Source organism: Pleurodeles waltl, chromosome 9 (assembly GCF_031143425.1).
Source record: "Pleurodeles waltl isolate 20211129_DDA chromosome 9, aPleWal1.hap1.20221129, whole genome shotgun sequence".
In the NCBI taxonomy this organism is placed as follows: Eukaryota; Metazoa; Chordata; class Amphibia; order Caudata; family Salamandridae; genus Pleurodeles; species Pleurodeles waltl.
The window spans coordinates 425,218,608-425,237,167 of NC_090448.1; the positions used below are offsets into that span (position 1 = coordinate 425,218,608).

The window sequence follows — 18,560 nt, forward strand, 5'->3', positions numbered from 1 at the left end:
TAGGATAGCAGCCCACTGCCTTTGAGGGACCCCCTGTACAACACAGGCCCTCTCAAGTGCAGCAAACCACTTGTTAATGTCATCCCCCTCCTTGTAAGGGGGAACTATCTTATGCAGATTCCTAGAATCATGCTCTTTCAAAGGATTACTATCTGTAATACTGCTGCTGCCACCATGGGGTCCTAACCCCAACCTCTGTCTTTCTTTTTCTAAGTCTAAAGATTCCCTGTCTAGAGCCAGCTGTTGCTGTTTAAGCTTCAGCCTGGACTCTTCCACTCTCAATCTATTGAGCTCCCTTTCTATCATTCTGTCATCAGGGTGTGTGGGTTGGGCATGCTTTGACACATAAGAATGGTGTGAATGAACAGAGGGAGAATTGTCCCTAACAGTTGGCACTCTAACAACTCGACCTGCAGGAATGACATCCCTGCTGTGATGAGAGCTCACATTAGTACCAGTTATGCTAGGTGGTCTGCTAAGGGGCAAGTTGGAAAGAATACCATCTAACATTCTTACTGGGGCTACCCCAGAATCAAAGTGTGAACCATGTGCTAACTTCTCAACTGATGTGCCAGCTAAGGCCTTATCATTTTCAATGAGCATGTTAATCAACAATTCTCTAGAGGGATTCTTCCCTACCCCTAAACCTCTATCAATGCAGAGACTCCTTACACCTATCCAGCTAAGGTAGTCATAAGCAGAGCTGACCAGACCAAGAGTAGGACCTGTACCAGACATGATAGAAAAAGGTTTAAGGGACAGAAAAAGAAAGAAAAAGTTTCAGAACTTTTTAAGGAAACAGAAAAAAACAACTTTCAACTTTTTAAAAGTTTAGAGGTACTTTTCAGCACTTAGCAAATAGAGTAAGAGAAGAAAAGCAAAACTTTTTGGTTAGGTGTACATACACTGAACTTGTTTTGTATATTTTTCTCTTATGAAAAGTACAAAATGACAAAGTGGTAAGTAGTTGCAAGTACTTATCCCACCGCTGCTCGACCAATGTAGGAGGCTGGCCTGGTTTGTAGTGGGTACCAAGGGGTACTTACACTCTGTACCAGGTCCAGTTATTCCTTATTAGTGTAGAAGAGGTGTTTCTAGCAGCTTAGGCTGATAGAAGGTAGCTATAGCAGAGCAGCTTAGGCTGAACTAGGAGACATGCAAAGCTCCTACTATACCACTGGTGTCATATGCACAATATCATAAGAAAACACAATACACAGATATACTAAAAAATAAAAGGTACTTTATTTTTATGACAATATGCCAAAAGTATCTCAGTGAGTACCCTCAGTAAGAGGATAGCAAATATACACAAGATATATGTACACAATACCCAAAATATGAAGTAATAGCAAAAGGAAGTAATGCAAGCAGTGTATAGTTACAATAGATTGCAATAGGAGCACATAGGTATAGGGGCAACACAAACCATATACTCCAAAAGTGGAATGCAAATAACGTATGGACCCCAAACCTATGTGAGCTTGTAGAGGGTCGCTGGGACTGTAAGAAAACAGTGGGGGTTAGAAAAATAGCCCACCCCAAGACCCTGAAAAGTAGGTGTAAAGTGCACCTATATTCCCCAGAGAGCACAGAAGACGTGATAGGGGAATTCTGCAAGGAAGACCAACACCAGCAATGCAACCAAAGTGGATTTCCGGACGACAGTACCTGTGGAACAAGGGGACCAAGTCCAAGAGTCGCGACAAAGTCGAGATTGGGCAGATGCCCAGGAAATGCCAGCTGAGGGTGCAAAGAAGCTGCCACCGGATGGTAGAAGCTGTGGATTCTGCAAGAACGAAGAGGGCTAGGAACTTCCCCTTTAGAGGATAGATGTCCCACGTCGTGAAGAAGCTTGCAGAGGTGTTCTCACGCAGAAAGACCACAAACAAGCCTTGCTAGCTGCAAGGGTCACGGTTAGGGTTTTTGGATGCTGCTGTAGCCCAGGAGGGACCAGGATGTCGCCAATTGCGTACAGAGACAGAGGGGGTGCCCAGCAAGATAGGGAGCCCTCACAGAAGCAGGCAGCACCCACAGAAGTGCCAGAACAGGCACTACAAAGAGGAGTGAACCAGAGCTCACCCGAAGTCATAAAAGAAGATCCCACGACGCCGGAGGACAACTCAGGAGGTTGTGCACTGCAGGTTAGAGCGTCGGGGACCCAGGCTTGGCTGTGCACAAATAAAATCCTGGAAGAGTGCACTGGAGCTGGAGCAGCTGCAAATCACGCGGTACCCAGCAATGCAGTCTAGCGTGGGGAGGCAAGGACTTACCTCCACCAAACTTGGACTGAAGAGTCACTGGACTGTGGGAGTCACTTGGACAGAGTTGCTGAGTTCCAGGGACCACGCTCGTCATGCTGAGAGGGGACCCAGAGGACCGGTGATGCAGTCTTTTGTTGCCTGCGGTTGCAGGGGGAAGATTCCGTCGACCCACTGGAGATTTCTTCGGAGCTTCTAGTGCAGAGAGGAGGCAGACTACCCCCAGAGCATGCACCACCAGGAAAACAGTCGAGAAGGCAGCAGGATCAGCGATACAAGGTTGCAGTAGTCGTCTTTGCTACTTTGTTGCAGTTTTGCAAGCGTCCTGAGCAGTCAGCGGTCGATTCCTTGGCAGAAGGTGAAGAGAGAGATGCAGAGGAACTCTGATGAGCTCTTGCATTCGTTATCTAAAGAATTCCCCAAAGCAGAGACCCTAAATAGCCAGAAAAGGAGGTTTGGCTGCCTAGGAAGGAGGATAGGCTAGCAACACAGGTAAGAGCCTATCAGAAGGAGTCTCTGACGTCACCTGCTGGCACTGGCCACTCAGAGCAGTCCAGTGTGCCAGCAGCACCTCTGTTTCCAAGATGGCAGAGGTCTGGAGCACACTGGAGGAGCTCTGGGCACCTCCCCTGGGAGGTGCAGGTCAGGGGAGTGGTCACTCCCCTTTCCTTTGTCCAGTTTCACGCCAGAGCAGGACTGGGGGATCCCTGAACCGGTGTAGACTGGCTTATACAGAGATGGGCACCATCTGTGCCCATCAAAGTATTTCCAGAGTCTGGGGGAGGCTACTCCTCCCCAGCCCTGACACCTTTTTTTCCAAAGGGAGAGGGTCCTTTGTTCTGCCTTCCTGGGCCAAGCCTGTCTGGACCCCAGGAGGGCAGAAACCTGTCTGAGGGGTTGGCAGCAGCAGCAGCTGCAGTGAAACCCTGGGAAAGGTAGTTTGGCAGTACCCGGGTCTGTGCTAGAGACTCGGGGGATCATGGAATTGTCTCCCCAATGCCAGAATGGCATTGGGGTGACAATTCCATGATCTTAGACATGTTACATGGCCATGTTCGGAGTTACCATTGTGACGCTGTACATAGGTAGTGACCTATGTACAGTGCACGCGTGTAATGGTGTTCCCGCACTCACAAAGTCCGGGGAATTTGCCCTGAACAATGTGGGGTCACCTTGGCTAGTGCCAGGGTGCCCACACACTAAGTAACTTAGCACCCAACCTTTACCAGGTAAAGGTTAGACATATAGGTGACTTATAAGTTACTTAAGTGCAGTGGTAAATGGCTGTGAAATAACGTGGACGTTATTTCACTCAGGCTGCAGTGGCAGGCCTGTGTAAGAATTGTCAGAGCTCCCTATGGGTGGCAAAAGAAATGCTGCAGCCCATAGGGATCTCCTGGAACCCCAATACCCTGGGTACCTCAGTACCATATATTAGGGAATTATAAGGGTGTTCCAGTATGCCAATGTGAATTGGTGAAATTGGTCACTAGCCTGTTAGTGACAATTTGGAAAGCAAAGAGAGAGCATAACCACTGAGGTTCTGGTTAGCAGAGCCTCAGTGAGACAGTTAGTCATCACACAGGGAACACATACAGGGCACACTTATGAGCACTGGGGCCCTGGCTGGCAGGGTCCCAGTGACACATACACTAAAACAACATATATACAGTGAAATATGGGGGTAACATGCCAGGCAAGATGGTACTTTCCTACAATCAGTTCCGCAACTTTCTCCTGAGAAGGGCAAAAAAGTACCTTTAGAAGGATATAAGGAACTAACTATCAGATGCGTAGCTAGTAATTTTATGCATCCTCGCTTAGAATGCCAAAGTCGAGAATGAGGCAGAATGCGTCAGAAGCGAGAAGGCTGAGCAGGATGCATATTACATATGCAAAATAAGAAAACTAGATGGCAGTTAATACATCGCCAATGAGTTAGCCATTACCGTGACTTTAAAGCAAAATGTTTGTGGCCTCACACTGAGATGCACGTGACAGGTCAATGGTAAGTGCTGTAAAAGGGAAAGAGAAAAATAATACATCTGAGGGACAGGGCAAGGAGAGTTGTATCTATAGCTAGAAAGTGTACTGGAGATCATGAAAACATACCTCAAAAGCAATGGAAATGAAAGTATAGTAATATTACCCCAGAGAAAGGCTGCTAGGCTCAGTGTCAAAGGAAGATGAGTAGTAGTTATAAGGAGTAGCTAGGGACCATGGACTGGTAGGCCTATAACCTGATCATCAAAAACAGCAGGCTCCACTGAGATGCACAGACAAGGGACAAGAGCTAGGATAAGGTTATCGAAGGGTAGGTGAGGGCACCAAAAATGGGACAAATAGACAAGAGAACCAAGAGAATAAAGCAGAACAGATTTTCATACTTAGGCCTCATGTAGCTTGTGGTAACCCTTCTATGCACAGAGAGATTAGGAGTTCAGTGAGATCAAAGAAGGAGAGTTGGCAAGCAGGCTGAGAGTTCCCACCAATGCAGAAAATTGGGCATCAGCATTTACTAAATGTCAGTGTCTCCTGACAAAGATTTCGTGACCGAAGCATGGTCTTATTTAAGTTTTTAGATGTTACTGGAAAAGCTTCAGTTACCTTTGTTGGAATGGATTGGCTGAGAATCGAGAAGTAATTCTTGATTTCAGACGTGTAATGACCAGTTAAAAGCTTGATGTGAAGTATATATGCTATGCTGGTAATAAAGACCTGTATCCATGAGGCAGTAGGTTGTAAGTAAGTGGTTACCAATGCTGCTCCCTTTTTCCTGGGGCACTATACTCAGAGTACAGCTCAAGGATAGGAGCATTAGATGGGCCATGGTGAGCATATAACAAGGAGTCTGCAGATGCAGAATCATAAATGTAAGTCTAAGTGTGGTTGAATGCACCTGTTAGTTAAGTATTATGGCTGGGGAAAACCCACAGCAGAAGGTGAAGTCTGGAAGAGGTAGAATTATTGGGATTTTGGTTGCAAGAACACTGCCTTGGGGTCAATAATTGAAAAGAATACCCATTCTATTACCAGGACAAACGTAGTGCTGTGTGAGAAGTAAATTTCACAGCAGGATGCAGGATCTCAAAAGGCCCAAGCCAGGAAGATAGGCTGAAAATCTGTGATCAGTGGACATCACAAGCACATTGTGTGAAGGAAGCTCATAAAAGAACCAGACAAAGGAACGATGGCAGAGATATTTTAAATTATCCTACTGAAGGCTTTGGTAATATGGATACTGGGCATAGTACCTGAAAAGGAAAGAGGAAATACAGGCCAATTCACCACCCGCAGTGGCCCAGTAGGAAGAGTGGGTGGAAGCTATTGACTTGCCAAAAGGCCGAGTTCTTTAGTCAGATACAGGATGAATATGGGAGGGCATCCAAAGCTACAAAATGTGACATCAAATCAGCATTTTGGCTTTTAAGAGGGTACCCCAAAGACTAATCACCAGGCATACAACTTTGAGAACAAAGTGCTCAAGTGCATTTCACTACTTGGAGGTGCTAATTAGTGGTTTTATCATCGTATTACTATGATCATCATATTCATAATGTACTAAATACCAGGAGGCATCTAAGTGTGGATTTTCAGGCTGGAATCAACTACTTCCAAAGGGAGCTGTTGTGCAGGAAAGTCCTCTGTAGTTAAAACTACAGTTGTGCATGCCTCTTGCAAGGAAACCATCATTTGTTGGTTTTAACATAATTGTATAATTTTCTCAATTCCAGGATTTAAAATGGAGTTAACTTGCCACATCGTGCAGAGCATATGTAATGTGACGAACGGAGGTGGGCGTGGAATTCATGATGGCAAATTTTAAGTGTTTACCAGTATGACCTTAAGATAATTTTAACAGATAGGTTACATTTCTATTTTGGGTTCAATCAAGTTGGATGTGAATTGAAAAAAGGTTTCTGCGCTACAGATAGGTCCTTGAAGAAAGCAAGCTGGGTCGTAGAAGGTAGGCACAGGTTAGATTAAACATCAGAAAGTCTTTACAAGTTTAAAGCTGGATTAGAGACTTTAAGGTGGGCCAAGATCTTAGTAGGTAAAAGAGAATAGGAGGCTAGAGTAATGCCATTTGTGAGAGGGCATTAGAGGCAGCTGTTGATTCTTATTTTATATTACGAAATAAAGGTAATAAAACATTTAAATGCCCAGGTGTAAAAGCTTTTATTCCACAGTATTGCCTCCTATTAGGTGGATTAATGTGATATCCCCAAAAACAAACCTAGGTAACTATAATAATGCTTCCAGAGGCATCAGCATGAAGGACGAGTGTTGCACTATCTTAACAACCATGTGGCAAAACACCACTACTGAGGGCAGAATCAGTTTACCATGCATATGTAGTTTGTCCAGACCTAGCACACAGAGTTTAAAATAAGTCTTGTTCAGCTCCCTCTTCCCTTCTTCCATCTACAGTGACTTGGACGTGCCACAACTACTTCTCCCAAATAACAAATAGCGGAGTCTGTACTTTACTCACTGGTGGAGACCGCCTCAATTTCTTGATACTGTCTGCAAGCCCCAGCATACCAAGCACAGCACTGAAGGCTCCAGAAAGTCGCATTCTTGTGAGGTCTGGGGTTGATTTGTTGATTGTCAGAAATTGGGTTGCTGGAGATCGCGCGCCGGAGCAGCAAAGATGGGCGCTCAGTAACGAAGCTCCCGAGGACGTTTCATTTAGAAAGGAGGCATTTTTGACGGCTGATGTCTTTTTTTTCCCCAGCCTTTGATGTTGGAACGTGCAGGGAGCAGTATGGTGAGTTTTTTTTTTTTTTAAAACTCTGGTGTTTTACAGAGTTTAAACTTTTCAACCTGCTGCTCCCTTTCTGACACGAATGCGGCCGCCATTTTGAGAGGATTATTTTTTCCTTTGCTTGAAACGTTTTTCTTTTTTATCTTTTGGTTATTTTAACTAATGTGGAGAACTTAATACTTTGACACTCTTCGATGTCATTTTTGAAGGTATTATTGACATTTTATTCAGGACTTTAATATAATTTTCAATTTTTGTCCTCTGAGGTGACTTAATCGACGCTGCAGTAACATCAAATAAACTACTGCATTAAATATACACTGTGCTGCTGAAATGGAAGCTCCCCACACTTCAAAAATATCTGTATCCTCAGTTTCTAATTCTAACGGTCGTAAAGACTTCGGGGCCACAAAAGAGTTAAAAAAGACCCTTCATCTCCAACTAAGTCTCCATTGCCTCTCACACTGGATGACATTATGGATGAGCTTAAGTTAATAAAGCCTTTTGTTATGGAGACAAATATTGCGTTACAGCGAATTGAAGAGAAATGGCCACGTCTGGATTCTAGACTTTCTGAGGTGGAACAGAGGATCAGTGACATACAGGATACTACTACTAAGGTTGACAATCTGACTAAGGAAGTCATACTACTCAAAAAACAGACAGAGGATTTGGAAAATCATAATCGACGAAACAATCTTCGCATTTATGGCATTCCGGAAGGCTCAGAAGCCAAGATTTGATAACATTCTTGCAAACTCATATTCCAAAGATTGTTGGTCTACAGAATACTACCGTTCTCAACATTCCAACATTCAGAGAGCTCATCGTGTTGGTCCCCACTCTACATCAAAACCAAGAGGAATTATCGCCTTCTTTCTAAAATACTCCGATTTAATAACTGTTTTAACTGCCGCCAAACAACAAACAAATGTTGTGGTCGGGCCAAAAGATTTTCTTTAGCCAGGATGTGGCCACCGCGCCAGCCAAACAAAGGAAGGAATTTCTGGATCTTCGACCAGCTTTAAGATCTATGAATGCTAGATTTGGTCTTATTCACTCTTGTTTCTTTAAGGTTACCTTAAAGGACAGAACAACTACTTTTGAAAATCCTTCTGATCTGAAACAGTTTATATATACTCACAAAGTGGAGGCAATGGAACTTAGCAAGACTTGATTGGTTAATGTGAAATTCTTAAATTATTTATTTCTTCTTTACAGATATTGAAACCGCTGAAGTTGAGAAAATCCCCTTTCCAATTGTGTCTATATTCCTGTATATCTCAACATCATAGTGTTCTTTCCCTTGTTGGTAAGTCACGTCGTCAGTTGTTCATATTGTAATGTAATTATTCTGTTTCATCGTCTCTCCTCCCTCTTGTTATCCAATTATTGTAGTTCCTCGGGGATACTGTTGCTGATTGGCCTCTTTTTTCTTGCTCTTTCCTCTCTCCCTATGCAAAATATTTTTCTTCTTTTTAGGACAATTATGACTGAAGCTTCTTGGCTTTTTGTCATTTGTTTTTCTTTTATCAATGGGGTGTTTTTGCTACCTCTTTCTTTTTCTTTCTCTCTTGTATTTTTCTCCTTCTACCTTTCTTTCTTCTTTTATTATTTTTTATGCCTTACAATGCAAGATTGGTATCAACACATAAACTCACTTAGATATATGTTCATAATTTTCCCTTCCACCTTCTTTTATGATTCATATGTTGTTTGTCTCCTAGGTTTCGGTAAGGTTCTGTTGTCTAAATGTCTTCTATTATTTAAATGACCAGTCTTCGTATTATCTAATGGAATGTTAAGGGCTTACGTAATCCAGTTAAGAAACAAGGAGTGCTCCAACATCTCTCTAAATTGAATTGTCAAGTTGCTCTTGTACAAGAAACACATCTTAAAGAGCAGGACTTTAAAAGTGTAAGTAGAAAGTGGGTTGGTCATGTTTTCGGTTTCTCTGCAGCTCATAATAAGAAAGGGGTAATAATTTTGTTTCATAGATCTTTACAGATACAAGTTGTGGAGGAGATTAAAGATGTTATAAGTAGATTGATTTTACTGACAGTTAAGATTAATGGTATGCTGTTTTCCATTTGCAATGTTTATGGTCCAACTGGAGTAGAGCCTCAATTTTGGGTTAATTTTTCTTCTTTATTACTATCTTGCAACTCCGAAAATCTTGTGGTAGGAGGGGATTGCAACCAACTTATGGATCCTTTTGTAGATCGTTGCTCTCGAACTCATTAGATCGCTAATAAAATGCAAAAAACATTTCATCAAGCAGTCTCCTCCAGAGGCTTAAGTGATATATGGAGAATTGCTCATCCAGATGTATTAGAAATCACGTTTTATTCTCCAGTACAACACTCATTCTAGAATAGATTATATATTTGCTACACAAAATGTTTTACAAACAATTTCACATGTTGACATTGGGTCTATTCTTTTATCAGATCACACTTCAGTAATTATTGATATGACCCTTCCAGGAAATTCCTCCTTTTCTAATCATTGGAGGTTTAATAACACTGTATTGCAAGATCATTTCTTTATTGAACAATTGACAATGTTTTCGAAAGATTTTTTTGAGCCACAATTTATCTTCGGATATTCAGATGAATTTTATATGGGATGCATTTAAAGCTACTGCTAGAGGCTTTATCATAGATTATGTTGCCACTAAAAAGAAAGAAAAATCTAAAATTTCCTCTCAATTGCTCACACAAATAAAATGTCTTAAGCATGAATATTTCTCATCTAACAAACCAGATACCTTACCCAGGTTGATTGATGCTAAATTACAATAAAATAAGCATTCCTTGGGAAGTGCATGTGGAACTCTAGTCAAAATAAATTCCACATTTTATGGGGGGAAAAATAAAGCGGGTAAACTATTGGCAAATTATTTAAAGATCAAATAAAACAAACGTCTAAAATTACGGTTATCACAGACACATTTGGAAACAGACACTAATGATTCAAAAATTCTGGAATGCTTTACTGACAATTATACTACATTATATACTCCCGAAAAAACTCCTAATATGACTGAAGTAGATACCTTCTTCCACTCTATTCCTTTGAAACAAAAAGTAGATTGGTCCCTATTAGACTCTGACTTATCTGAAACAGAAATTAAAAATGCCATTACCAAACTTCCTAAAGATAAGGCCCCTGGCCCCGATGGCTTTTCAATTGAATTTTAAATTTAACTTTTGCATCTATTTTAGTGCCAAAGTTATTAACACTTATACAATATTTCATATCACAAGATCAAGCAAAGGGCACTTTTTCTGAAGCTATGTTGTGTTTGATTCCTAAAAGGATAAGGATTTATCCAAATGTGGTAATCATAGACCTATATCCCTTATTAATGTTGATTGTAAAATCTTTGCAAAAGTCCAAGCCTTACAGATTAACCATTTTATCCCAGACTTAATAGACATTCATCAGTCAGGGGTGATACATATCGGATAATTCTAGAACTTTTCTCAATATTATCCATCTTGCTTCTAAGTCCAGGGACCCTATAGCTGCTATAACTCCGGATGCTGAAAAAGCCTTTGATCAAGTTTGTTGGGATTTTATGTTTGGAGCATTAAAATGGCATGGTTTTAGTCTTCATATTATTAAACTTATTAGTATTTTATACTCCTCACCCTCTATATCTATTTTAGTCAATGGTAAACAATCCCATTACGTCCCCTGCACAGAGGTACTAGACAAGGTTGTCCTCTATCACCTCTGTTATTTATATTAGCCCTTGAGCCCCTTCTAGAGAAAATACATAGGTCATCTGATATTTATGGTTTTAAGCATAAAGACACAGATTAAATTCACAGCATATGCTGACAACATTTTGCTTTTTATCTCTAATCCTCAAAAGACTATTCCGGAATTTTTTTAACTTACTACAAGCATACTCAAGTGTCTCAGGTTATAAGCTTAATGTAGACAAATCAGAGGTTTTGCGATTAAATGCTTATTGTCTACCCAACATGTTTAAAGATACTGGTTTTACGTGGAACTCTAAGCATATCAAATGCCTGGGCAAATCCTATTCCAACTCTCTTAAAGACACTATTCCAACTAATCTCAAAGGGGTAGAGTCAAAGATTTTGAAATTACTTGACAAATGGTATCCTCTTTATTTAACTAGGTGGGGAAGATTCGCCACAATTAAAATTATGTTGTTGCCCATTTAAAAATTGTATTTATCTATGCTCCCAGTTAAACTTCCTTCTAGTTTTTTCAAAACTATAAATACATTATTTATGAAATTGTTATGGAACAAACGTAAATCTCATATCTTTAATCAAACTACAGGAACCTAGAGCTAATGCAGGTGTAAATTTTCCGTGCCTTAGAAGATATCACTCTGCATTTGTTCTAAAACAAATATGGCCGGCCCTTTCTCCCACTTTTCATAACGGGACCTCTCTATGGAGTCAATTGGAGCACTCACCAATTATACCATCTACATTTAGAGATGCAGTTCGGCTTTCAAAACCTACTAAATCTCTTTTCTCTCCAACAATAACTCATTCTATTTCTATTGCCAAGCCATTACTTCTTGCCTCTCACTCCTCATATGACAAAATAACATCTTAAACACCTCCCTGGCTGGTTCAACGGAAGATCTGATCCTGGGGGTCCTTTGCACTGTGATGCACAAGTGCTCACCCCAGAGATTTCCAACAAGTACAATTCCACCAAGGCATTGTCAAGCACAAAGAACGGTACTGAAAAAGGGCATGGCTTCTACTAATTTAAGAGCAGGTAGTGTAAGAAATATCTCTGTCTGCCAGGAATGCGGACAGCTGGACAAAACAGCCCCTCCAATCTTTCAAGGCTTCAGTAATAACCCCGGAGGAACAGCTTTGATATGTTAACACACACAAGTGGTGCCACGCAGTAGTTATGAACAAACAGTGCCTTAAAATAAAAACAATAGTTACCATCTATACTAAAACACAAACTCTCAAACTCCAGAAAATACGTTCTCTAATTTAATCCAGAAAGGAAGTCAAAAAGAATAATTGCCCCGTTCTGCACATGACCACGAGCCCCGTGTAAAATCACTTGATGTCAGACACCAATTAATCACCCCTGGCTGGCCACAAGCCAGGTAGAACTTAAAGTTTGATGAAAATGAGACCAAACTGCAAAGGAAAAGGTATTGATTATTGCAAGAGTATCAATCCACCAACCATTCCTCAAAGAAACCCATGCTTTGCCCAGTAAAACAGAATGGAATGTTCCTGTCCACTACTCATGGACTCTCCTGGACCTCAAGATTTGAAGCAAATTGAAGGCACCAGAAGAAAGACTAAAAAAGGGAGCGGCCCCAAAATCAAGAATATCTCAGAAAGTGACCTTGTCCTATTCAGAGATCATCACCCAATGAAAGGTCAAAATAATTGTCACAATAGTATTTAATAGGATTACACTGTCAGACCTGGATTATTTCAGTAACATCAACAGTAGGAGGTGAGATGTATAGGATGAAGTATTGTCATGATCCCAGGAACTGCTTGGATTGAAGGAAGAGAAACTCATGGAACAAACCCAAGAAGAATGTGAGCCTCTCAACATCCTCCTCCTTGGGTCACGGTCACCCACAGGAGCAATCAGAGGTGGCAACTTCTGGAGCAGGGAGTCTCCCTTGATGCACTTTTAACTATGGAAATAAATTGCAGTATTATTAGAGGGCAGCCCGTAATGTTTTTTGTGAGATGTGAGACTATGAGGGTATGAAATGTCACAGTAGTGCCACAGTTGGTAACATTGTGATTGGAGGGGACCTTGAGACCAATCAGACAAAGAAGGATCAAAATTCAATATTCTTCAGTCATTACTAGTCTTGCCATCTCACTATGCCCTCTATCCTAGTAAAGCTCATTGACCTAGTGCTACATGCAGCCCTCGTGCCCCATGTTCTCTCCCTCTCCAACAACCATTTAGGGTTCATAGACTAATCACATTTTTCTCATGCCACCATTACAAACCTAGTGCAAAGTTTCATTCATACATACCTCTGTGGAAAACTTTCCAGTCATGATGAGAAGCCGCAGGAAGTCCAAGGGCTGCGTGTATCGCAGCTCAAACCGGAGGTGAGACAAAACCTGCCTCTCCATCTTCAGCAGAGCTGCTTTATCATAGGTGTTCTCCATCATGAAGCACAGCACAGCAGGCTGAAAGCACCAGAATCATTGGATGTAGTCTGAAGTTGAGCATTTCAAAGGATTAACACAGATGTGCAATCTTGCATTTGCATCTTACACTTCCCCACCCAACGTGCCCAAACACTCCTCTGGAGTCACAGGAACACTTTTTATTCCTACTGAGCCCTTTTCTCTTCAGGTTATCAATCATTATCAATTGAAAGTAAGTATTCAAAGGGGACATCTACATCCCTGAATACTAATTCCTGGTTACTAAACACCCAAAATGCAACTCTATAACAGGCAAAGATTTATACCAGGCAAAATAAGGGTTATCAAAATCCTAGAACAATCGTGTCCATTATTAAACTTTAGAGTGTATGCAACACCAATGAGTGGAAGGGATCACCCAGCAGAACCTACTTTTCATTTCCATACATTTTCTCTTGACAGAACCTACACATCTTCACCTTTTTCTGCTCACCTGTGTCTTTTCAAAACTTTAATATTGGTAATGCGAATCTATACATGCTACACTCCCATTGTAAGTTTGGTGACAGAATGACAAACTCACACAATTTATTGTGCTGATCGAAGTTAGAAAGCTTGAGCTATCTACTGAGGAAGTAAAACAGTGAAGGAGGTTGTACTACTGAATAACAGCACCCAGAATATCAACCTTATCAAGGGCCTAAATATCTATATACATATAAATAAATAGAAGAGAGCAATGCTCACTTGCGCCCCTGCCATTCAGTGCTTATGACCTCACATATTACATCACTCATCACATGTTCTTTGACATTAGGCTCCCATAAGTCTCTCGAGCCTCTTGCGGATGCAACAGTCCAGATATGAAAATATTTTTGACCCTTAATTTCTAAAGAAAAAAAAAAATAAACAATACTGAACAAATTTACACCAAATAAGAAAAAGCACAATTTGCAGACAAAGATCTTGTTTCCTGACAAATTTGATGTAATTTCGCTCAGCAGTTTTTGCTTTAGCCCTTCTTAAAGTCATCCATTGAATATGCATGGAGATTTTGCATTTTGGGAGGCCCCCTTTTTTCTCAGCCCCTGCTTCACGGATCAACCCTAAACTTTCCATGCACGAAAGAAACACAGTTGATCTAACTATAACTACAGAGTAGGTGATTGCCACAGGGGTGGTGGGGATATATATAAATTTGGGGTTGTGGAGTCTTCATGAAACTTTCCATGAAAAAAAAAATTGTCATCTACCTTATCTCCTTCAGTGAAAGGTACAGGGTGATCCATCAAGCGGGGCCTAGAAGAAGGAGGTGAGGCAAAACACATTCTCAATGCAATTTTTCAAAGGAAATTTAGACACAGCTACAGCCAAAATGGCGAACGGAATTACACCAAATCTGGCACAAAAGCTCCAGATAAGGCCAGAAAGTATGCTTTTGTAATCTGGTGTAAATCCATTCAGTACTTTTTCGGAAATTAGGGTTTCGAATATACATACATTTGACACCACAAAGGATCCTCGAATACCATAGATCGAAACAGAAGATCTAATTTGCTGTCACTACATCAACAAACATGCAGTGGCATTCATTTTAGGACTCGAGGACTCAGCCCCCTGTCTTACAAAAATAATTTTAAAAAAACACATAGGTAGCAGGTTAGGGAAGCCCTGCCCCATAGGCCTGGAGGGACTCCCTATGGGGGTCAAAATGTATTTTGTTGCAATACTAGGGATCTGTAGTGGTTTAAAAAACAAAAAACAAAAAAAGTAAGTAGGGTGGCTTTCCCCCTTTTTAATTTTAAGCCCTGGAGGGTGGGCTGGACCAGTGCAAACATTTTTAAATGGGAGTCCCCCCCTTCCTGAGCCTTGTGGAGGCCCTGGTGGCCCCATCCACCGTGGCAGATATTTAATTGTGGAAGGTGTGTGAGGGGCCATTATCCTCAAGCCTTTCAAAGGCCTCAGAAATACTATCCCCAGAGGTAGATTTCCTTTTTTTTTTTGTGGTGCGTTGGACATGGGGACTCCAGCCCCCGGGGTGTATGCCTCCCACTTTAGGCGGGAGCAGTAATGCACCTGCTGTGTGGGAGGTAATATTAGCTTTTCTTCCCTGCAGGAGCAGAGTTAAAATTTGCTTCCCCACATGGGGAATACTGGATGCCAGCTCCCACCAGCACTTCGGATGGGTGCTGGTTAGGGAGCCCTCAGGAGCCTCAAGGATCTTAGGGCTACCTTCCAGGTCCCAATGTATTTAAGAGATGTGTGTTCCCTAGGTGGGCACCGAAGAATGCACCAAAAAGAGAGACTGATTCCCAACAGCACCCACGAGTGCCTTCTGGGGAGCTGGCAGGGGCCACCGGGGGCCCAGTGGCTTCCCCTGCGTGCCCCCTCTCCCCAAAAAAGCTTTGGGTGTCAAAGAAGGGACCAGGCCAGCTGCAAAAATATAATTAAAAAAAATTAAAAAGGAGAAACAATAATAAATGAGCGACCAGAACTGCTCCTTTATTATTCATTGCTCCAGGAAGGAGAGCCCAATCTCACCAGTTCATTGCCAGAGACACACAGGTCAAGAATATAAACCACATATACATATCTTGCCCTCTAGTGGGCATTGCAGTATTAACCATACGTTAACCTCACCAATTAACAGGCTCACACGTGTTATGGCTGTATATTACACATATCTAGCCCACTAGGCCAATGAACTGGTGAGACTAGCGTGAGTGTATACAATGATTATATCTGGAGAAACAGTTTAGATTAACCCTGAGCTTTAAAGAAATTATAAAGGGTATATTTTACAGTTGCAAATATTGATCCAGGCTGGGTTTTACACATGTATGTTGAAGAAGATTTTCTTGGAAAAGTGTTAAAAATTCACAATGGAATGTCAGTGTGTTTGAACAACATGAAATGATATTAGTAGAAAATGTTAAGGTACGAAGAACATGAATTTGATTAGAACATCAACCCGAGTGAATTATTTATAGCGCTTTTAGGCTGAACTACAATGACCAAAAAGACTTGCAATAATTACAATGAAAGAAATACTATTTATAGTGGAGAGTACTTTGGTGTGATCAAGAATATGGTCGAAACACGTCATTTTGTTTTGCTACGGTTACATTAAAGAAAGAATTTTGAAACTAATTTCCTGGAGTGCTGCATATATAGAGAGATAGGTAGAGAGAGGGTGCCCAGGGGTCTTGTCGTGCATGGAATGTTTCAGGGTGATCTGTTGAGCGGGAGCAGAGAAAAAAAGGGGGGGGGGTAAAAAAAATAAAATAAAAGTGTGTTTTCCAGGTTAGTTCCCATAGACTCGTTAGACCCGCCTGCAGCCCACACCGCTGGAAGGATTTATACCAAATTTGGCAGATAGGTAGCTTTTGGTCCAGAGATCACCTCTTTTTTTTATTTGATGTAAAGTTTTTGAGATATTTAAAGAAAACCAAATGTGTATATCTGAGAGAAGCCTAAGCACAGATCTCATTGTGAGATCTGATTAGCGGTCAGCATTTTAACCAGGAAGTGCTTGCAGCCATCTTGGGCCCAATATACATGATAGAGGGAGTATCCATTTGGGTTTCATGGACCTCTTGGCACCCTCTGACTGGGTGGACAGAGGTAAGCTGTGGCGGATTATGCTTGATATGGGCTTTGATCCGCCCCTTGATTATTTTCTGGCCCAGATGCATGAGGGGGTTAACTAAGGATGAGATGTGGGATAAATTGGTGGCAAAAGCTTCAGTAAGCTCACAATCACGGGGTTAGGCAAGGTTGTGTCCTTGCCCCATTTTTAATCTGTCTCTATATCAATGACCTTGAAAAACGGCTTTTCACAGTTGATTCTAGGAAACTTCCTGCATTGTTACATGCAGATGTCTGTTAATTTCCAGAACAGGTCTGGGTTTACAAAAACTGTTGGATGGCTTCTTTTTGTTTGTGAATGGTTTGGGGCTCAAAACTAACATCTACAAGTCACTTGTGATGGTTATAGGTCCTTTGTCTGAAATGCCCAAACATAGGTCTTTGGATGGGGTGAAACCATCTAATGTAAATACCTTTACATATTTAGGTGTGACAGCAGTAACTCTTGGTCGCATTTGATTAAGAGTAGAAGGTTCAAAGTGGACCAAGCCACTGCTGCCCTTTTTAGGTTTGCCCAAAGACTGTTTGGGAAACCATTGGGCGTAATGTTGAACATCAATTGAGCTAATCCTGGTCACTAGCTATCTTTGGTGCTGAAGTGTGGGGATTTTGTGATGTTAAAAACTTGCACATTGCTGAAAATAATTTTTTTTAAGGAAGCTTTTCTTACTCCCAAACAATTTGCCACTCCAAATTGGGGATGGTCCTGCTCATGGACCAAGTTAAAGTCGAGCCTTTGCTGTTTTGGAGCGCAACCTGGGTTAAAGAGGGTTTTAAGAGGAAACACAACTCAATAGATCTTTACTTTATGATGTTATGCCCTCTGACTTGCCCTCTAAAATGAAATGGCTGAGCTACGTGAAGGAACAGTTTTCCCTTTTGGGGCAAGAGGACTGTTTTTATAATCCTACGTCAATGTGTGCCACCTCAAAGAAGCAGCTCAGGGATGAGTGTGAACCGTGCTGTGGTGAATTAACTTTTCCTGATTAGGACGCATCAGATTGAACTTTTTGTTTCCTTTAACCAATACCCAACAATTTTATCTAATTAGGTTTAGACTGGGAATTGTGGATCTGTTGGTAGCTTATCCTTGTCACGCTTTTCATGACTCCGTTTTAGATCTGTGCCCCTGTGATTCAACCTCTGCCCAGTCTGTTACATTTTTTGCTTTTTTGTAAACTTTATGCTGTTCCTTGGAAACGTTTTTTAGTGCCTTTGCTTAGGTCTTTCAATATTCATAAAAGCAGACCTCCACTTCTTTTCCCTATAGTTACTGCAATTTGAGTTGATCGGCCTTATAGTTAACAAATCTATTTCAGAAGTGGTTCATCACAGGAGAATAGTTGGGAAATAGGGTGGCTTCAAGTTTTTGTCTTCTCTCTGAATTTTTTTTTAGCCCTGGAGGATGATATAATGATTTCTTATGTGTTTTTGATCACAAGCTCATTTATTCTGTGTATTGTCGATATTTTCTTTCTTTTAAATATTTATTGCTTTTATATGTCTCATCTGTATTATCTGATCTGTATGATATCTGTATGATTTTATCTTGTGTTGTATGCTTGTATGATTTTTATATTACAATCAAATAAAGCTTATTAAATGAATGATCATGATAGCACCCCACGGAAATGCATTACAGTAAATGGCAGGTTTTGAGGGTCTCAAAAAAGAGAACTAATAAAGGGTGATGCATTTTAATTACAATATAAATCACTTGTTGGTAGTACC

General features: G+C 41.1%; 1 protein-coding gene across 1 annotated transcript in view; it reads right to left on the bottom strand.

Annotated features, from left to right (window-relative positions):
• CCNP (cyclin P) overlaps positions 1-18,560 on the bottom strand; it is a 213,625-nt gene that overhangs the window by 80,860 nt on the left and 114,205 nt on the right. Inside the window, exon 7 of the mRNA XM_069205970.1 lies at positions 13,062-13,220. Coding sequence (XP_069062071.1) covers positions 13,062-13,220 — 159 coding nt within the window. The remainder of the gene's footprint in view (positions 1-13,061; positions 13,221-18,560) is intronic.